This window comes from Ruditapes philippinarum, unplaced genomic scaffold (genome assembly GCF_026571515.1).
Source record: "Ruditapes philippinarum isolate M1 unplaced genomic scaffold, ASM2657151v2 ctg2398_1_1_1_1, whole genome shotgun sequence".
Lineage (NCBI taxonomy): Eukaryota > Metazoa > Mollusca > Bivalvia > Venerida > Veneridae > Ruditapes > Ruditapes philippinarum.
Window position 1 is genome coordinate 144,468 of NW_026865834.1, and position 22,336 is coordinate 166,803.

The 22,336-nt window shown below is 33.2% G+C and overlaps 2 protein-coding genes across 2 annotated transcripts in view; one reads left to right on the forward strand and one right to left on the reverse strand.

The window, feature by feature from the left end:
* Positions 1-11,655, reverse strand: LOC132730481 (rRNA N6-adenosine-methyltransferase METTL5-like). Its single transcript, XM_060716422.1, has 6 exons — positions 11,539-11,655; positions 4,063-4,179; positions 3,641-3,755; positions 2,857-3,050; positions 2,365-2,447; positions 1-1,299 (listed from the first exon to the last, which is right to left on the reverse strand). The coding sequence occupies exons 2-6, from the start codon at positions 4,172-4,174 to the stop codon at positions 1,147-1,149; spliced, it is 657 nt and encodes a 218-aa protein (XP_060572405.1). The 5' UTR covers positions 4,175-4,179; positions 11,539-11,655; the 3' UTR covers positions 1-1,146.
* LOC132730480 (bifunctional purine biosynthesis protein ATIC-like) overlaps positions 11,604-22,336 on the forward strand; it is an 18,132-nt gene continuing 7,399 nt past the window's right edge. Inside the window, exons 1-11 of the mRNA XM_060716421.1 lie at positions 11,604-11,743; positions 14,720-14,846; positions 15,319-15,395; positions 15,638-15,704; positions 16,222-16,310; positions 17,201-17,279; positions 18,776-18,848; positions 19,475-19,631; positions 19,925-20,050; positions 20,620-20,727; positions 21,156-21,241. Of these exons, the coding sequence (XP_060572404.1) occupies positions 11,722-11,743; positions 14,720-14,846; positions 15,319-15,395; positions 15,638-15,704; positions 16,222-16,310; positions 17,201-17,279; positions 18,776-18,848; positions 19,475-19,631; positions 19,925-20,050; positions 20,620-20,727; positions 21,156-21,241 (1,011 nt within the window). The 5' untranslated portion in view covers positions 11,604-11,721. The remainder of the gene's footprint in view (positions 11,744-14,719; positions 14,847-15,318; positions 15,396-15,637; positions 15,705-16,221; positions 16,311-17,200; positions 17,280-18,775; positions 18,849-19,474; positions 19,632-19,924; positions 20,051-20,619; positions 20,728-21,155; positions 21,242-22,336) is intronic.

A 22,336-nucleotide genomic window follows, 5' to 3' on the forward strand; every position in this document is an offset into this window, starting at 1 on the left:
AAGTGGACAAACTTTATGTGAGAAGAAAATAACATATAAATGATGTAGATTTAATAACTGTGTTAGATTCTTGGATATATTCTGATAACTTGGAAGATACACATATTATGTTTGAAGAAATTTGGATACCAATGGACATCATGCTATCATAAAAAGAAGCACTTTTCAGAAACTTAAAAAAATCCAAAACAGACTCTGTTGCCTGCTCTATAACTGACAGGGCTTAACAGTTTTCAGTCTGGTCCTTGTTGATGGATAATGAGTGAGCTAATAGATAATTTGTAATTAAATTATCTTTTCAATTTTAAACTTTCAAGTGTTTGTTTTTGGGGTTTAAGTCATCCACCCTGTAATGATCATATGACAACTTTCCAGCTTTACTGGTGGAGAAAAACCTAGGATGCCCTTACTTGGCATAATTTCAGGCACAAACAAGCACCGATGTTGAATCACCAATGTTCCATAACCTTGCTTTCTCACATGAAAGAATAAAAGCAGTCAGCAGTGTAGATTCCATTTAGACTGCATTATAATTAGTTTACCTTCATACTGCAAGCATAGACCTACGATTATCACCATCACAAGCTATACATAAGTTTAGGGCACATTGCTTTATCATTCAAGTTTTAAGTGAAAAATAAAACCAAGCAGCAAAAGAACAACTGATATTTTGAAAAAAATACAACACAAATCAATATTGTTCACCCAATTAGTATTTCACCATGTACTTGTACTAAATATCTTAAATTATTGATATTTTGGCGACATTTCTAAATGCTACAGACATATTCCCTATTCTTTGCCGATAACATATAATCAGACTAGCCTTCATATCTACAGTCTGCCCAAACCATATTATTGGCTACATATTTGCAGCTTTTTAAACTTGGATTTTCTAAACCCCTTATTAATTACAATGAAGAGGTCCAAATTCAAAACGAGCTTAGTTAACTACATGTATATAAGTTTAGCTGTGTAAGTATTATGTAAGTATCAGCTAGTCATTTTAGGCAATTTGCCCAAATCTTATAAATTTATTAATTTATATATTTTTTTTTCATTTTCAGATCAATTCAAAAAAGAAATTAGCTTCTAGTCCAAGCATAAATCAAAACACCTTTATTCTTTATTCTATAAAATTTATTTTCACTTTAATTTTTTGTGAGACATTCGTAAAAAGTCCACTTCTATATCCACAGATTTTTTCTTGTGACATTTGTAGGTGTTTTCAATGTTAAATTTAAGTTCAGCAATGATTTCCAAATCCACATTCCAATCTGATGCCTTCTTCTGGATGTGCTGAAAATAAAGAAAAATGAAATAAGAATCTTACAGTCAGATCATCTCTATGATGATTTTTTTCCCTTCTTGTTTTCCACACAAACACAACTTTGAAGTTTGAAGCATGTGTAAATTTTAAAAGGCTCCTACGCCAAATTGCTTAAGGTAAACAGCAAAGACCTTGAATAACTTGCACGCTGATACTGTGTGACCTTTACCTAATTTGGCTAGAGATGAATTCTTTAAATATGAGTTTAGAAGTTGTAGATAGGTTAATGTTTCTATGTGAAATAATGCACTTGCACACATATATATACTAGTACCTGGAATCTTTCTCCACATGCAAAGCTGAGAAGTTGCTATTTGTATATGACATGCACTGAGTTGGTGTAACATTTTTATTATGTATAGTTGAGTTAAATAACCTTCATCATGATTACAACTGTATCAGCCATCATTCTGTGAAATTTAAATATTCTAAGGTGATGGTGTAGTTATCAATTCCGGATCACAGCAGTAAACCACATTGAATTTATAAGAGAACAGTTCAGTCACCGCAACGTTCCTGGGTAGACTGTCAAGCAGTTTACCTGTATTAGTTGTCTTCACTTTCGCAAGGAACTGTACATGCTAGAGCAGAGGTACAATGCGAATGACTGTAGAAAGGAATTCAATCACAATGAAAGTGATCTTCACCATCCAGGAATTGAAGCCTGGTCGCCCGATTTAGTCCAAAGCTCTAACTATTGAGCTAACCGTACAGCTTATATTCTTACCTCCCTTGTATATTTTATAAAATGATGCTTGTATATAATTTACAAATTTAAAATGTATTATCTCCCTTGTTAACTTATATATTGCCATTTGTGATACATACAAATCTGTTACTCTATTTCATGAACATTTCTTATTTTTGATATAAATTTTTAATGAAAGAAAAGTTGTTTAAAAACTGTATGAGATCCTTTGATTTATGTTGGTTTATGTCAACCACCTTACATTTTTTTCCCAGATTGAAAATATTAAACCATTCAATTTAAATGAACAGTTCCACCAGGCTAAATTAATTCATACATGACTTACCTCCCTTGTTGATGTTTTATGTAGGGAATATACAGCTGTTGATGCCAGATCCAGTGCTGTCTTCAGAAACACCATATCAATACCTTGAGTTATAGAAAAAGGAATAACAAATTTATGCCCCATTTATAAATTCTTAATTGACAAAATCAGTCAGATTCTGCATAAATCTTATAAAAAATATAGCACTGACAAACAGCTTTCACTGAGAAAATAATATAAAAGAAAAATAAGATATCTCAGTTTAGATATTAGGGAAGCTACATAAAGTATCATAAATACACTTGATTGCATGTTGAAAAATTCAAAAGTAAAAGTGTGTACCAAGCAAGAACTCTACTTAGGTGACCAACAGACGCCAACTGGTAAGTTTACAAGAAAATAACATAGACAAAAACAGAACTTCACACCAAAATTGCTTAAAAAGGACCATTTACCAGGTACATCTAAGTTCTTTTGAGAAATTATTGAATTCATTCAAAAAAACATAGATACCAGCATTATGTTTTGTTCCAAATGGAGGATTCATTATCACAGTGTCAACATTGCCCTTTAACCTTTCCATGACCTCTGACTCCAGGGCTGTTACATCATGTTGCTCAACTTCAATATTCTCCATTTCAAACTCCTCTATATTCTGTTTACATATAGCCAAAGCATCTTCATCTATATCTAATGCTGTTACTTTTCTAGAAACAGAAACACCAACTTTTCTTATATATACATGCATATGCTATTTTTCTAGAAAAAAACCAAACTTATTTTGGCCATCCAAAGGCATACATTGTATTTATTTGATATCAAAACTATATAATAACAATAGTTTCACATTAAACTACACCAATTCCCACAACAGCAAGTGGTAAAAGTCTCAACTTGGTGCCTTCCGGGTGCCCTACTTGGGTGTGTCGGGGCTGCGTCCTGTGAACATTGCCTTTGCCTTCTTGACCTTTATTCTTGTCTTTTGTAATTTACTGTCATTTTTTTGTCTTTTTTATAACTATTATTTTAGGGGTGGTTGTGAAAATAATTAGTTTAAAACAGTATTTCTGACAAATATTGACATTTAATAAATCTCTAAAAAGCTTAATCAGCGTAAAACCGTGTTATGGATGAGATTCAAACTTCCGCCAACATCCCTGACTGGATTCAAAACCACAGCAGTGGTTTAAAGTCAACAACCTTAACTTCTCGGCCACGGACAACCCTCACATATTACTAATTTTATCACATAAGAATCTAGTTAAAGATAAGGAAAAATTAAAAGATTCATTCTCACTTGGCTCCCAGCATCACAGCCCCTATACTTAAAACACCACAGCCACAGCCAAGGTCTAAAACATGTTTATCAGCTACATCATCATAGCGGGTATGTATTGTGTGAAGCATACAAGCTGAAATATTGTTTCCTTCTATATATTGTACATATTGTAAAAATTGACAGGAATAAAATATGTTTAAACTAAATATTGTTGAATCATTATTCACTCAGTTGGTATTCATTGATTTATTTTTTATTTTGTGGTTAGAAAATTATCATATTTTACTTGTGACTACTACCACTTATGAAATATCTATTTTCATACCACTTGATGAAAACAAACATGGTATTTATAGAAAAAATTGAATTTCCTCCATATATTTTTTGTCAAAATAAAACATTCTATTTAGACAGCCCAAAATATTTCACACATACATTACCTGCAATATGTGGAGTTGTAGGATACTGTTCCAGTTTTATCTTTGGATTCTCAAACACATCAACATCATCCAGGTATGATTCCAACTCCTTTAATTTATGGGCTTTAGCCATATTTCCTGAAAAGAAATATAAGATGTACATTTAGGCCTAAATCTAGGTTAAAGCACATAGTTATTTTTCTTCTTCTTTGGTTGTGATTGTGTCTTGTAATCATATTTAAAGACATTTTAATGCCTCAGAAACTTAACATTGTTTCTTTGTTTAGAATGAGAAAAAATATTTTTTATAATGTTTAAATAATGGTTTTAGTGCATAGTAGATGTTAATCATCAGGAAAAAGTAGCAGGAAATAGATATCAATTCTGAGTGAATTGTTGAAGAATAATGTATGGTTCCAGTTCAAATGCATAGAAGGCTGATATAGGCCCGAGTGATTAATTACAAAGCATTTGAATGAAAAACTGTGCATTATTTTACTACAATGCACAGTAACTAATATCTGTTTCCATTCTAACACATTAAGAAAAAATATAAAGTTGGACTATTTGTTTGGTGGTTATTAACCGTTAAATTAATTTTTGCCATAGAGTTTCAACAAAAACATTCTTTAAAGTCTGTTCCAGTCGGTTCATAAAAACTGCAGAAAAATGTAATATTATTTGTCATGAAAGTAGCAAAATGTAAACCAGGTAGTATTTTGATATCCATACACAATACCAAAGCACTATAACTTACTGTACAAATTGCCAAATGACATAAGCATACATTTTCATAGTTATCATTTTCATTTTTGTGTATGATAGTCCTTAAAACATAGACATGGAAGTGTAATTGCAAATGGTACATCATTTTACATTGTGAGCTTTGTTGTGATATGAATTTTGGCCTACTTTCACTTTTGACCCACTTAGTGAAAAAACAAACGTGGCTGACAAAGCAGAATCACCTTAAGTATTCTACATTTCTAAAAGTTGGTTTCAATAAGGGTAGAATTCCAAATTATTTAACGTCTTGTTCCGATTCCGAGATACTTTGTCTTGGACGGGGTCAGAATTTCTAAACAGATATTACCCAAACAAAAAATGAGTATCCAAAATGCAGTACAGTCTACAGATGCACGCTAGAGTCTATGCAAATAAAAGTTTAGCCAAGCCTTATAAATTACCCGTGTTACATTATTGGAAGTGGCTAGCCATACGGGCCCGTACGGCTAGCCAAAAGTTCTAGCCGTACGTGAGTCACGTACGACTAGCCTGGACACACTGTATTGGCTAGCCGTACGGCACTTTTCAAAATTATATGGAAGTCGAAAATGCATATGTTATTTTGTGTCTTTAAACGACGATTTTAATCAAATCTCCGCATTTGTCCTAGTGTGTTCACTTTAATAAAGATGCTCCGCAATTTTGCAAATGAATTGTTAAATCTGTTAATTAAGCACATGGATCGAATAAATAATGATCGGAGGGGAATAAATAAATAAATAAAAAGAATATTAAAAACAAGAACTGTCGGAGGACAGTAACGCTCGACTATTCGAAAATTTGTCACAAGGGTGTTTCATTGAGTATAATAATGCTTACCTATATGAATAAATAAAATTGTACGAAAAGGAACAAACCCTTCAAGTTTCAATACAATCACAGAGAACAAGTCTGTGAAGTTTCAATCCATTCCCTTCAGTAGTTATGGAGATACCAGCTTACACGCAAAAACTTAACCAAGAATTTCTAAGATAAAAAAGTGGCATAATTATGCAAAAAAGCAATCAGAGTTATGGGACTTGTGCCAATCATCTTAGATAATCACAGAGACCAAGTGTGTGAAGTTTCAATCCATTCCCTTCAGTAGTTATGGAGATACCAGCTTACACGCAAAAACTTAACCAAGAATTTCTAAGTCGAACAAGGGGCATAATTATGTAAAAAAGCAAATCAGAGTTATGGGACTTGTGCCAATCATCTTAGATAATCACAGAGAACAAGTGTGTGAAGTTTCAATCCATTCCCTTCAGTAGTTATGGAGATACCAGCTTACATACAAAAACTTAACCACGAATTTCTAAGTCGAAAAAGGGGCATAATTATGTAAAAAAGCAAATCAGAGTTATGGGACTTGTGCCAATCATCTTAGATAATCACAGAGAACAAGTGTTTGAAGTTTCAATCCATTCCCTTCAGTAGTTATGGAGATACCAGCTTACACGCAAAAACTTAACCAAGAATTTCTAAGTCGAACAAGGGGCATAATTATGTAAAAAAGCAAATCAGAGTTATGGGACTTGTGCCAATCATCTTAGATAATCACAGAGAACAAGTGTGTGAAGTTTCAATCCATTCCCTTCAGTAGTTATGGAGACACCAGCTTACATACAAAAACTTAACCAAGAATTTCTAAGTCGAAAAAGGGGCATAATTATGTAAAAAAGCAAATCAGAGTTATGGGACTTGTGCCAATCATCTTAGATAATCACAGAGAACAAGTGTGTGAAGTTTCAATCCATTCCCTTCAGTAGAGTATGGAGTATGGAGATACCAGCTTACATACAAAAACTTAACCACAGGGACGCCGACGCCGACAAATGGGTGACTGCATTAGCTCGATTATTCTACGAATAGTCGAGCTAAAAACGGTGAAAAGGAAAAATAATTTAATAATGCAAACTTTCCTTAATGATGGACGATGAACAAACTTCTATACCGTCGGTATTTGACGCAATTATCAGAGCCCGACAACAATCCCAGCAAACAAAAGACGTTGTACCAACGTTGTACTAACGTTAGACCCTGACGTTGGGTAAAAGTTGGCAGAAGGTTGGATTTGAAAGTTTTTTAGACGTCAGAAACCGACGTCTATACAACGTCACAAAATGACCTTTATCCAACCTTTTCTGACCATAATCCAACCTTTTCTGACCATTATCTGACCATAATCCAACCTTTTCTGACCATTATTTGGACATAATCCAACCTTTTTCTGACCATAATCCAACCTTTTCTGACCATTATCTGACCATATGCCAACCTTATCTGACCAAATTTTCTGACCATGATTTAACCTCATTCAAAACTTTTGGAATATGATTTTTTTCATTTTAAAGCTCTTTAATAGGGTTAATAAATAAGCATTCTTATGATTTTAGCAATTTATTTTATACTCGGAATCACAAGTACAAAAAAAGAAATGTGGTACTATAAAAAATGCAAGATTTACATAATATTTTTTGAAACTATTAAACTTGACGGTATGTACTTTTATAACGCTTCATGTATTAATTAAGCATGTTTTAGAAATAAGATAAACAAAATCCTTCTTGCATATTAACACTGACATTTTATATAGCAAACATCCATGCATGTGTTTTTTCTTATATCACCACTGAACTGATCACTCTGAGTTTGGGATTTTTCAATCACCTATCCAACTCACTGATTGTATATTTGTCTTTGTATTTTATAACTGAATCTAGATCTGAATGTTAAATGGAACAATATTCTGAATATTTTGTTATAACTATAAATAGCAATGTTCATGTATCTTAATTAGTATTCTTCTTTCGTCCTCCTCCACTGTGTCAATCTGGGGCATACTTTAAGCGTATCATTACCATCTCCAACCTGAGATCTCATCACTCTTTCTGAAATTAAAAAAACAAGAGCCATGTCAACATGGCCATCCCCCGCCGAATGTGTTTGCTCATTGGAAGAATGTATATGTAGTAGAGCAGAACAATTCCATTTTAAGAGGTCTTTTGGTAATGAAAACTGATGGCTATAGTGATTACAGATTTGAAACCTATGTGAATACTGATGGCTGAAAATAAAAAAGGGCAATAACTGAAAAATAATGCAGGGTAGGTTATCATCCTTGTGTGCTGCATCCCTCCTCAGTAAAATCTATCCACCTATGAAGTTTCAAGTTGATACCTCAAATACTTTTTGAGAAAAAAATTGAATTGAAAAATTAAGTATGAAAAATAACAAAGGGCAATAACTCAAAAATTATAAAAGGTACAGTTATCATTCTTGTGCAGTGCACACCTCCTGAGTGAGATCTATGCACCTATGAAGTTTCATTTTGATATCTCAAAGGCTTTTTGAGTTATGCTCTGGACAAAAATTAATTTTGAAAAATAACAAAGGGCAATAACTCAAAAATTATAAAAGGTAGAGTTATCATTCTTGTGCACTGCACACCTCCTGAGTGAGATCTATGCACCTATGAAGTTTCATTTTGATATCTCAAAGGCTTTTTGAGTTATGCTCTGGACAAAAATTAATTTTGAAAAATAACAAAGGGCAATAACTCAAAAATTATGCAGGGCAGAGTTATCATTCTTAAGCACTGCACTCCTCCTCAATGAGATCCATCCACCTATGAAGTTTCAAGATGATACCTCAAATACTTTTTCAGATAAGCTCTGGACAAAATAGCATGAAAAAAAACAAAAGTGCAATAACTCAAAAATTGTATAGGGAAGAGTTATCATTCTTGCGCACAACATTTCTCCTCAATAAGATCTATCCTTCTATGACATTTCATGTTGATATCTCAAACACTTTTTGAGTTATGCTCCGCTCAGGTGAAAAATTAGGTATGAAAAATAACAAAGGGCAATAACTCAAAAATTATGAAAGGAAGAGTTATCATTCTTGTGCACTGCACACCTCCTGAGTGAGATCTATGCACCTATGAAGTTTCATGTTAATATCTCATAGGCTTTTGGAGTTATGCTCTGGACAAAAATCAATTTTGAAAAATAACAAAGGGCAAAAACTCAAAAATCATGCAAGGTAGAGTTATCATTCTTGTGCACTGCACTCCTCCTCAATGAGGTCTATCCACCTATGAAGTTTCAAGTTGATAACTCAAATACTTTTAGAGATATGCTCCGGACAAAAATTTCGGACGGAAGGACGGACGGACGGAAGGACGGAAGGTCGGATGGACGGACGGACGGACGGAGACTATTACTATATCCTCCGCCGAAAATTTTCGGCGGGGGATAATAAAATAATCAGTTACAAGTGCAAGAAATAAATCACTTTTACATATTATAATTAAAAGAAATTCTAACAAAACTCTCCAACTACTTATAAAGATACTTATTATTTTTAATTTAGTTTAAACCATGTTGTTTCGTGTACCTTCTGTATATATCTATTAATTTTGATAAAAATGGCTTCGTGAATTTCATTATAAAATCAAGGGTAATAAGATCACTGTATTTTCTATAATATTTTGAAATATACCTGTCACAAATCTTGGTAGGTTTTCATTTTTCTTTTCCTCTAAATATTTTCATCTTCCTCCTGAACTTTTGACACATGTTGAATTATCATCATTTTCACAATCTGAAAGACGAAATATAATCGTTTTAGAATTTAACCATGTGATGGAAGGATGTTTGTCTAATACAATAGGCAAAATCCAATTTCTATTAATCTTAGTTAACTCATAAGCGCATGGAAAACTGATATAACAAATACCAAATTTATTCTACTCCCGCAAAAATTGATATTGTTATTTTTTATATTCAATGTACTTTGTACAAATGCTCATACAACATCAAAGAAATTCACATGTTACTGTCATTTTTATAGATATCATCTCTGCCCAGCATGATCTGGTCTGCTAAGTGTATATAGGACAGACTGGCTTAGTGTAAAAACGTTTTATGATACGAGCATACAACTTTTTGATAAGCAGGCTAATTAACAAACTATTACTTTTATTGATTTATAACTATGATAATGTGTTTTCTGATTGATAATATGTTGTTTGATTACATTAATAAAAAGATAGCTAGTCAAATACAATGTGCTTTCAGATATATTTTACCAAAGTCGTATCATTTACATGTATCAAATGCCATGAATCATTATCATAATATAAGAAACACATGGTATGCAAACAGTATGGGTAAAGTACTTCAATTAACAATGAGTAGTTTAACAACTACACAGATATCAAAATCAAACTGCATCTGATGCATAACATTTGTAAATGACTGGCCCCTCATATAAGGGAAATTCATGTTGATAAGAAATAAGAGGACATTTTATTTACCAGCATTTGAATATTAAGAGTCTTACGTACTGCATTTAACTTTTTATTGATTTCAATTGCTAGGATATTTCCTACCATTGATTGTGCATTTATTTGGCATGACGATATAGTGAGGGAAAAATGATCCGATTAATATACAGACTGTTCTATAGCAAATGATAAAGTGTTCTTACATGTATGTGGAAACAAAAATATTTATCTTGCAAAATCACGTGACATTAAGTTTTACCAGTCAAACATTTCAATGATCAAATAACCATCGAATCCATGCAAACATGCGGTAAATAAGCATCGAAAAACAATATACAATGTTTGCCTACCTTTTTCTTTTGTTTGGAATATATACAACTTTGTCTGTCAACCCGTCGTTTTTTTGTCCGCCAATACAATTGAATTTCAAATCCGATAAGTCGCATATTCGAATTTACTAAATTATTTACCACTATAAAATGAAGCCCTCAAAAATGATAACAACTTCATTGTAAATTATATAAACACTTCTTAGACTAATTCGAGGAGATAAAATATTATTTAAACGAAAATAGAGCAAATATATTTCATACTGATCTGCGTCTATCCGTTTACAGAGCGCCACCTATCGAATATCGTACGTTAGCCACCCACGTGATACTGTTGTTTTGATGGAGAAAATAAATACATTGTTCCCTTGCTAAACTTAAACTTAAAATTCTCGCAGTTTATGCCTTCATTTATATATATATTGGTTTCATAAATTAAATTCACCTATTGTCAGATTACCGACCAAAACCCGACGTCGAGACGACGTCAGAATGAAACGTCTATTAGACGTCGGGGATTCAACGTCGATTTGACGTTGTATGAAGGTCACCGACGTCGCGACCAAAATTCAACGTTGATCCAACGTTGGGTCAACGTCGGGTGTTTACTGGATTATTTTCGGTGGTTTTTTTGTTGTTTTTTTTTTTTTTTTTTTTTTTTCAATTTAAAAATTAAACTTAATGAAACAAAAAAAATGATTATTATCAAAATTTTGTAAACTATTTCAATTGATGTTATTTAACTGCAACCAAACGCTATTTTTTTCTCGACGTCTTGTGATGACAAAGTACGTACATTCTTTACTGTAGCCAACACGTCGATTAATCTCTAAAAAGTAAACATTCTTGACTAAAATCCTCGCTTAAAGTCATAATTAACATATGCACTTTCGCCTTCCATATATTTTTGAAAAGTGCCGTACGGCTAGCCAATACAGTGTGTCCTGGCTAGTCGTACGTGACTCACGTACGGCTAGAACTTTTGGCTAGCCGTATGGGCCCGTACGGCTAGCCACTTCCTACATTATTCAAATATGAGACCAATTCATGATTTATTGTGGCTTTCAAGTCGCTTTTAACGGTTCAAAAGTAAATTAATCTACTTACAAAATGTGTGTATACAAACGGTGTACATAAATAAAAGGGAAGTAACTTTGCAAACGGAGTTTAACTAATGACGTCATGTGTAAATGGTGTAATTACACGAAGGGTAATAACTGTGCATTTACTGTACAATCGCCGAAGCGAGGGAAAAGTTGAACACGTGTGTCAAATAAAAAACTCAATAAAATGGAAGACAAAGGAAATATTGGTTTGTATAAGCTTTATATAGTGTCTGACTTTATATTGAACTATATAATACTTTCTTCGCGTTTGACACTGTCGTTTGTTTGCAGCTTCTGGCTTTTCGGACAAATTATTTCGGATCAGCTGGTTTCACGAGTGGTATCACGAGTGACGAAATTATCAGGTCTTGGATTTTGAATTTTTAATAGACAGCCTACAAATTTATAGACCATCCATAAATTTTTTAGATTTTTATCTATAAATTTACAGAATTGAATAAAAGATAAATCATAAATCGACTGTATGTCTCTGCAGGAATCTACTGGAACAGACCCCTATGTATGTCACAGAAGTAAAGTCACCGTACCAGTGCTCAACCAGTTTTTCACAAAATCACATAAAAACTCTTTCAGAACAAAAAAAAATGCTGGGAAACTTATTTTTGTTACAAAGCAGGTCCTTATATATGACTTTTTATGTTCAGCATTTCTATTTCAAAAATATTTTGAAACATTATTGTTTTAGAGTCTATAGATGTAAATATGAGAGTAAATATGATATGAAGGAAATGCTATACATTGACAAATGAAGTGTTTATAAGAGTTTTTGAATTTACATATACTGGGGTGTTTGAGATTACTTATTTTCATATTTTGTTTAATAAAATCACTCTGCAAACATGTAGAGGTTACAGGTCAGGTACAAATAGCACACATAAACTCCCAGGGTTTTTCCACTTTAATGCATAAATCGTACACAAATTCAAGTATTGGTCGAGCACTGGGCTGGTCGAGCACAGGTACTGTGACTCTAAAACTTGTTATAATACTCTAAAGAGAAACAGAATAAATCTTATACTAGATCTACTCCAGGTTTAGACAGTCCATAGACCATACATTTCATAATTTCAGACTCTTTTCAGTTCATTTCCGGGACACTGCAGGCGTATTTTTTTTAATTTACATATTGGCATACAACCTATATTACCACTATTTACAACTTGCAAATTTAATGACACTATAAACAAGACAAAATGTCAATAGATTTAATTATTAATTGTTTCTTTTTATCTTTTTTTTAAGCATTCAGGCATCGTAAATTCAATCAGTCACAGAATAGAATAAAGCTATGTTAACCTTTTACCCCATGAGCATAATTGTGAAAAATGGCCGTTTTCATTGAAAAGCCTCCTGTTACAGGTTCCAACTGCTATAAAACTATGAAAAATGCTTCAATACTGATGAAACTTGGCACATATGTTGACTGAACCATAACCTCTGTAACAACATGCTCAATTTTAAATTTCCTGTTACCATGGCAACGGGGGAGACGTCTCAAAATTGTGAAAAATCACTATTTTGCATTGTTTTTTTTCCATCAAAACTGATTTCATTGTGCTGCAAATTCTAAATGCAATGAGATAGAGCAAATGGCTTTTCAGCGTTGGTTACACGTCAACTTAAGATTGACCTGAGGCCATTTTTAGCCAGTCACATGTCCAAAATTTTCTTGGCGATGAGGGGGACTACCGTCCGTCTTCACCCCCCTCCCCCCCCAAACAGAAGGGGGCACATCCCCCTTTTGGCAATCCCCTGATGTATCATTTTGATGGGGGGCCGCGCCAAAAATGTGGTCACTTTTTAACATCATTTCTCAAACGAAAAACAGTGTTTGGGGTCTAAATGGGGCATTTTTTCACTGTTTGAGGCCTCAGAAAGGGGGCGGGGGGGGGGGGGGCAAAAAGCCGTCTAAACATGCTTATATCAGGGGAAAGGTTAAGTAAGGACAATAGCCATGTCGTTTACCTGAAACATTCCCTGAATCCTGTAGATTTCATCACCTCATATTTAGCGGTAATTTTCACAGCGTTTGACCACTAATAACCGCCTGCTGTCAGATTAAATTTAAACTGACCAGTTGTTAATTACAGTGTATGACACCTTCGCTCAGGAAGCCACAGGGTAAACAATCAATATTTTTAATTGATCAAAATTATTGCCGATAATTGTTTGTTGGAAGGAGAACATAGATATACCAATCAAAGGATTAGAGTCACCATTCCAATGCCCTAAGGGGATAATCATGCGTTATTAGCATTCTAGAATAGTTTATAAAAACTTGACAATAAGATTAAATAAAAATGTAAAATTTCTTGCCAAAAAGTAGATTATTTGAGATTTTTTTTTACCGGGACATAAATCATCTCTGGGACACCTCCGGGACAGACACCTTATTTCCGGAACTTTCCCGGACATCCGGACGTTATGGCATGTATGCCGAAGACTATTCCAGGATATTCTTAAATAAAAACAGTCTCACAAAGTATATTTTTGAACTTTTAATTTAGGTGAACTTCAAAACTTATTAAAAATTTCTAAATTACCAAATCTGAAAAATCTATCGATTTTTTTGAACAAAGACATGTCTATCAAAACTGTGATACCAGCAAACAATACAATATAAATAAGGACGGATTGTAAAATTGAAAATCCAACAAAGCGTAACCCATGAATAAGGTGTGGCATTTGTTGTTTAAAAGAATAATTATGTTAATACACAAAATGCTTTTAAAAGCCAGCTATTTTCTCTTTATTGTATTTTTGTTTTTCAAAGATGTAAAAAAAATCAATGGTAAATTTATTAAGACTAAGGATGATAATGTACTAAGGGCAAGTAACAGTTTACGGGAACTTCAATGTCCTACAGGACTGGTAGAGTCTAGAATAAAATTAATCCCTGTCTAATCATCGTGGAAAAGTTCATCAGGTGCATGATATTTGGAAATTTCAAAATTTGAAATCTCATATTTTTTTCTCAGGAAATTAACATTTCCATTGTTCCCAAATAAACAATATGATGTTTAAATAAAATTATGTTTTCATTCAATGCTTTCATGTTTTGTTTTAAAACTTTTACAGAAAGGATACAGAAAGTAAAAAGCTTGTCTTTTATATGCAACTAATGTTAACTATGTAATTATTTATGTATCTATCTTTTCTAGCATTGCTGAGTGTGTCAGATAAATCAGGTTTGATAGAGTTTGCCAGTGAGTTATCTGCTCTTGGATTCAAACTTGTTGCCTCAGGTGGTACAGCCAAGGCAATCAGGGATGCAGGACTAGAAGTCAGGTAATATAACACATTTTCACAATTATTTTGAAAACTTTTTAACCCATGCATGATGTAAGGCTTGGCTTCTAGTTTACATGAAAGGTATGTAATTAATATTTATGAAATAGTCACTGGAAACCTGTAATATAAACTGTAGGCTTTTCAATCCTGTCCAGAAGTGTGTTTACTCTCTGAATTTCAAATGGTTAAGGCCCTACTGGCACAGAATTTGGACAATTCCACGGCTGGACTTTTCCCTCCCATTTATTTTTGAAAACCTACACAATTCCCCTCTCATTATTTTTTACGAGGCAGACAATGCCCATCCCTTTGTTTTTTTTTTCAGCTCAGACAATTCCCCTCCCATATATTTTTTCATTTCAAGTTCTTCACTTGATTTATGTAAAAAAAATCCAAATTTTATGCTTTAAGGCTTTTTAACTCCCTTTAAATACATATATTTTTCAGAAAGTTCTGTTTTTATTTACAGTGATGTTGCTGATATAACAGGAGCACCAGAAATGTTGGGAGGTCGGGTGAAGACACTACATCCTGCTGTACATGGAGGTATGCATATCTATATTGAAAATAGTATTTATTGTGACACATACAGAGCTTTCCAGAAATTTAAATGTCATTTCACCTTATAGGATGATCTTCAGACTGGTGACAATTTATTTTGACTTTACAAAATATTTAACAGACAAGCATACAAAATATTTAACAGACAAGCATACAAAATATTTAACAGACAAGCATTAACACTGCATACAGTGCTCTTGTTTATCAAATATGATATATATTTCCAGGAATTCTGGCAAGATCAACAGAGTCTGATAAGAAGGATTTGGCAGATCAAGGATTTCAAATGATAAGGTAATGCTTGGCACCTATAAGCAAGTATTAACACAGTATATTTTAATGGTTGAATTCTACATGGCCACCACCTGCACACCTAACTGTTCTGTATCATTAATGGGTTTATACAATCATGTAGCGGTTATTTTGTAAATTAATTGAGCTAACCAGTTCTTAATAGGTCATATAACTTAAGTTTTGAATTGCATTTAACCTTTACCATGATGACTGTCTAAATTGACTTGTCCATCTGTCAATCTGAACAAAACAAATCTTCATGTTTAAGGGAAATTTCAAAATAAGCACTAACTGAATAGTGAACAGTGCAGACTCTGATCCTGCATCCATATAAGATATTTTGTGTGGAAAACATAATGATAAGAAAATTGAAAACATAATGATAAGAAAATTGAAAACATAATGATAAGAAATTGGAAAACTGCAAGTATAAACTGCTATGAAAATTGATGATTGAGGTCTTATCTTAAAAATTGTTTGATGTATCTAATGTAATAATATTTTAAAACAATTTCAGGATAGTAGTGAACAATTTGTATCCGTTTGCCAAAACTATAGCCAAGCCAGATGTGTTTGTACCAGAAGCTGTAGAACAGATTGATATTGGTATGTTAATATTTTCATTCTTCTATTTCTGTCTTTATTTCACTGTAAACATGCCAAATATCTTTAAATGAACTTGTCCATCTCTCAACCATAATCATCAGTATTAGGGAAAAGTTAACATTTTCATTTTTTGTTTGTTCCTGTTTTAATATAACCATTGTCATTGATGATTGCTATTCGTGTAACTTTTACCACACTTAATATCTTAAATGGACTTGTCCATCCTCAATCTGGACATAACCATTCATGACTTTTAGGGAAAGTTTTAAAATATGTCCTGACTAGCAAATAGTGAACAGTACCATGATCAGACAGCTTGGACATGCTGGCTGGCTGATCATGGTCTGCTATAGACATATGGGTAAAACCTGATTCTGCCTGCAGACAGGTTAAAATCTAAAACTTTTATGTTAAAACTGAAATTTACAATACTGATCCAGATTGGCAACTGTAACATGCACGTGTTAAACTTTTTGTAGTAATATGCAAGATAACTAATTTATACATGCAAACTATCCCACTTTTAACGGGACGGGAGACTCCCACTTTTTGGAGCCATATTTTCAAAGATTTTTTTTTTTGAATAAGGGGTATTTTCACAAATTTAAGAAATCTCCCAATTTCTGATGCCAGAATAACAATTTCCTTCTTTGTTTATTGCAAATTCTTAAATCTCCCTCTTTTTGAAGAAAAATCTACCACTTGATCATCGAAAAAAGTTCACATGTATGCTAATTCAGTTTAAAACACTTACTACAATGAGATTGACAATTTAATGATTTGTTTTACTTTGTCTAACCAGTGTGCTATTCATCATTGTTATTACATGTTTGTTGGTCTATTTAATCTTAATAGTCTTTGTTTCATGAGATTATTTTATGTATTTTCAGGAGGTGTGACCCTTCTACGAGCTGCAGCAAAGAATCACGCAAGGGTCACAGTGGTCTGTGATCCTAAAGATTATAAAAGGTTTATTTTTCTATACTTTATTTGTGAGTCGAGATAATTTGCCAGATTGGTTATACCCCTTCAAGTGCTGATGGTGACAATTACAATCTATTGTCCCACATACTGAGAGTAGGCTATCATTTACATCTATGAAACCGGATAAGAAACTACTTCTGGCTGCTTAATATTAATATTTATACCCCCAAAAACGAAGTTTGGGGGGTATATAGGAGTCACCCGATGGTCGGTCGGTTGGTTGGGCGGTAGGGCGGTCGGTCCAGATGTCCGTTGCATTTTTCTTGTCCGGAGCATAACTTGAAGACTAATGGTTGGAATTCAATATAACTACATACAATGGTCAAGCACATTGAGAGGAAGTGCAGTGCACAAGAACCATAACTCTATCTTGACTAATTACAGAGTTATTGCCCTTTGTTACTTTTCCTTGTCCGGGGCATAACTTGAAAACTACTGGTTGGAATTCAAAACAACTTCATACAATTGTCAAACACAATAAGGGGAAGTGCAGTGCACAATAACCATAACTCTATCTAAAGTAATTACAGAGTTATTGCCCTTTGTTACTTTTCCATTGCCTTTTTTGTCCGGACCATAACTTGAAGACTAATGGTTGGAATTCAATATAACTTCATACAATGGTCAAGCACATTGAGAGAAAGTGCAGTGCACAAGAACCATAACTCCATCTTGACTAATTACAGAGTTATTGCCCTTTGTTACTTTTTCTTGTCCAGAGCATAACTTGAAAAATACTGTTTGGAATTCAATACAACTTCATACAGTTGTCAAGGACATTAAAAGGAAGTGCAGTGCACAAGAGCCATAAATCTATTTTGACAAAATACAGAGTTACTGCCCTTTGATACTTTTCCTTGTCAGGAGCATAACTTAAAACGTACTGGTTGGAATTCAATACAACTTCATACAATGGCCAAGCACAATAAGAGGAAGTGCAGTGCACAAGAACTATAACTCTATCTTCAGTATTTATAGAGTTATTGCCCTTTGTTCCTTTTCTTTGTCTTTCTGGACTTATTACAGAGTAATTCAATTAAACTTCATCAATGGCCAACCACATTGAAAGGAAATGCAACATATAAGAACCACAACTATCTTTAATTGCCCACAACCATAACTCTATATTTCAATTCTTTTACAAGGTATTCTGTTTCTAGTAACATCCTCATTTCCGAAGCAGTCTTGTGGGGGTATTAATCACATTTAGTGATAGTTCTAGTTTAAGAATGAAGTCCTTTAACATACAAGTGAACTGTTTTGTATTTAAGGTAGGTCAAGGTCATAACAGATTCAACAGGGGATAGGTGTTTAGGACTGAAATACTGTACTATTTGAATTTTCATATTTCATTGAATGCTCCATTAACCTTAACCCTCCAACTATGCTTTAAAAGAGTTCAGTAGAATTGATAAAGATTGTGACTTTAATCACTTGTGTCTATGATATATGTTTTTATCATGATTTGTAATGTTACACAGAGTGTTGGAAGAACTTCAGACGTCCGATGATAAGGACACAAAACTTGAAACCAGGCAGAAACTTGCTGTAAAGGTAATGACTAAATTTTAATCTCTATTTATTAACTATGCATTACTGCAATTATATTACTAGAATGTAAAACTCAAGTCTAAACTATTAAAATGTGTTGCAGCCTGAGCAAGTATTCTTTGCATATGTTGCAAAACAAATGCCTTTGCTGCTTAACCCATAACCTGCTGGTGACAACTGAATCTACCAATGAAAACAGTGCAGACCAAGATTAGCTGGTACATATGTGCTGTCTGATCATAGTCTACACTGTTTGCTATTCAACCAGTACATTTTGTTTTTCTTGAAAAAGATGAATAGTTTTGTCGTGATTGAAAGATGGACAAGTCTATTTAAAATACTTAGTGTGGTAAGGGTAAAACTTCCATAACCTCACAATCAGCTGATATTGCCAGTCTTCAGTGGTTAATGTGGCACATTTTACCATACACTGGCATAATAGTAAAAAAAATTAAACAGTAAAAAGTTTGATGCATAAAACTTCTGCATGATTAGTTTTGAAACATTTGTGTTTAAGTTTGTTTACATTTCTGGTTTGTTAACATTTCTGGTAAATTGATAAAGTGTAAGTCATGAAACATGCTGTCTATTTTGTCTAGTTCAATATATCAATATTTGTTTTAAATCAGGCTTTCAACCACACTGCGGAGTATGACGGAATGATCTCGGACTATTTCCGTCGCCAGTTCAGTGAAGGAGTCTCTCAGTTGCCGTTGCGGTATGGCATGAACCCTCACCAGAAACCAGCACAGATTTCTACCCTACTAGCCGAACTACCATTGAAAGGTAACAAAACTTGCTGCTTTTAGTTCAGCCAAAGTCTATAACTCAAAGAAATTTGGGAAATTTTGTGGTTTCAGATTATGTGGGGAAAAATGTTAACATAAGAAAGAACTTTTTATGCTCCGGAAGGACGGCATATTAAAATCTCACTGTCTTTGCGTTCTCACACAACATTTGTGTCCAGACTGTAACTTTGTCATGTTTATATGTTCTATACATATTTGTTGTGAATCATTAAAACTTTGGAAATGATTGACAATACTCATGATGACTAATAATTCCTTTGTATTTTTCAGTTGTAAATGGTTCTCCTGGATTTATCAATCTGTTAGATGCATTAAATGGCTGGCAGCTGGTGAAGGAACTGAAGTCAGCTTGTGGTACTGCTGCGGCAACCTCCTTTAAACATGTCAGTCCAGCTGGTTAGTGAATGCTGCTTTCTTTTACCTATTACAACCTAGGTTTGAGCCTCTAATATTGACAGAAAATGTGAGAATGACTGAATAAAGTGTAAAAATGTAAAATTATATTACAATGGCTGTTATAATATATCAGACATTTGTTTGGTATTCAATAATTCTAGTTATCATGTTTTCCATTTTAATATGCATTTCTTTCTTTAAATTTCAAATGAAACAAAAACCTGTTAAGAATCTCTCGAGTTCATGTAGCACGCAGTATTATGCCAGGGTCATATCTATAAGAAATAGTCTCAAATGTTTTAAAGTCAAATGTAAGAGAGACTTTAATATTCTAAAAAATCTATTTGATTCAAAGTTTTATCATTTTAATATTTTCAAACTAGTAAGAGGTAAAATATTCCATTCTTTTTATTTTATTTCAATTTTTTTTTAGGTGTCTGATAAAGTTGAGGGAGACTGATAAAACTAAATTTATCAGGCATGCATTTTATCAACAGAAATCAATGTAATGATATGATAAAAGTTATTATAAAGCATCAGACATGACTTGTGATTTAAACATACTACAGGAGCAGCTATTGGTGGACATGGGATGTCCGAGGAAGATAGTAAAGTATGTATGGTAGATGATATGGAGAATTTATCTCCCTTAGCTGAAGCCTACGCTAGGGCGAGAGGTAAGATTTGTCATTTATTTAACCGTACAAAAGTATATTAGATAATGGAAACAAGTAAGATTGTTGAACAAAATTCTGATTTAGAGCAGGTATGCTGAATTTAACAGTAAAAAGAATGTGAATATCTGTCTGTAATTTTTCACTCTTTCAAACAAGTCTGGTTTCACCCCATTAGAAAATACTTAAAAGTCATGAAACTGACTAAATATGGGACAAGGCAGAATATAGTTGAATTGTGACTCCATATATATTTTTATAGCAAACTTTTTGAACTTAAATTTAGTATTTTGTGAATGAAATCTATTAAAATTTGAATGAACGGTTTTTAATTCAAAGCAGAGCATATCCGTTACCTAAAATCTGCAGATTAGACTTAAAAAGTATATAAAAAAAATGAAAATATCAACGTAGATGTATTAATTTTACAGGTGCAGACAGGATGTCATCATTTGGAGATTTTATCTCACTATCTGATGAATGTGATGTTCCTACTGCAAAGATAATCTCTAGAGAGGTTAGTCAAAACTTGTGAACTATTTTCTTTTATTTTCAATCCTCCTGTTTATGACAATGGGGAGAATTTTACTGTATGTCGGCATATTTTATAACTTGTTCTATATTTCATAACAGTGATTGTTTTCATATTCATAACATTTTTATTTTCACAAAACACATCTTCGTGAAATATTAAAACTTGTCCCACGCTAGCTTTATAACTCCCTGGACCTATTTAATATGATAGTTTATATAAATTTAAAATGACAATTTGTCAAATGACAATAATTTGATTTCTAACAATTTGTCGAAATCTAAACATCATCTGTACTCTACTGCTAATTTTGGTGATCTTTGTGTGGAATTGAATGTTATGGGAGAAGAAGAAAAAAAGGTGAAAGTAAGGTCTGCAGTGAGCAGGTTGTTGACAGAAAAGCTGACCAAAAAAAACTGTTGTATCTGAATCTTGGATATTTTGCAAACTTGCAAATTAACTAGCTACAACAAAAATGTGCAACTTTTGTGTAAAAGGGTCTGATGAAAGGGAAATACAGGGATGCCAATTTTCCGCGGAAATCCGCAGATTTCGAGGTCCTCGAACACTTTTGAGAACGATGTAAATCTGAGGAGAAAATTTTTTCGAGGTGGGGGTCTCTTTCGCCGCGTTTGCTACCGTCTATTGTCCGCCGATTGTAAATGTTTAGACCGTACCGTAAATATTTAGACCGTACCGCTTTTTGGGTATGTTCAGTCATTGTCGCTATTATATTAAGCCAATGAACGATAGCGTTAAATATACCGATCAATCGTAGCGTCTTTCTGTAGTTGAAGAAAGCAAAACAAAATGTCGGCCCATAAGCAAGAAAGATATGTTTACATGAATAATGGCAGCAATTAACTCCAACAACACTTCGAAGATCAAAGACTGTGACAAAAATGTTAAAAATAAGTTTAATTTGAAATGGTTAGAGAACACAGTAAATGTGAATATCAGATCAACCGAGACAAACGTCTGCATTGGTGACGATTTTGTCAATATAAATATCAGTAAATATCAATATCAGTTAATGAAAATATTTGATAAAGCACTAAAAGAAATGCATTTTAGACCATC

Excerpts from the sequence above, each read along its gene's own strand:
- LOC132730481 (XM_060716422.1), bottom strand. The coding sequence starts at position 4,174 with ATGGCTAAAGCCCATAAATTAAAGGAGTTGGAATCATACCTGGATGAT. Across the intron at positions 3,756-4,062 it reads TACAACTCCACATATTGCAG|CTTGTATGCTTCACACAATA; the intron begins GTAATGTATGTG and ends ACAATATTTCAG. Across the intron at positions 2,448-2,856 it reads TGGAACAAAACATAATGCTG|GTATTGATATGGTGTTTCTG; the intron begins GTATCTATGTTT and ends CTATAACTCAAG.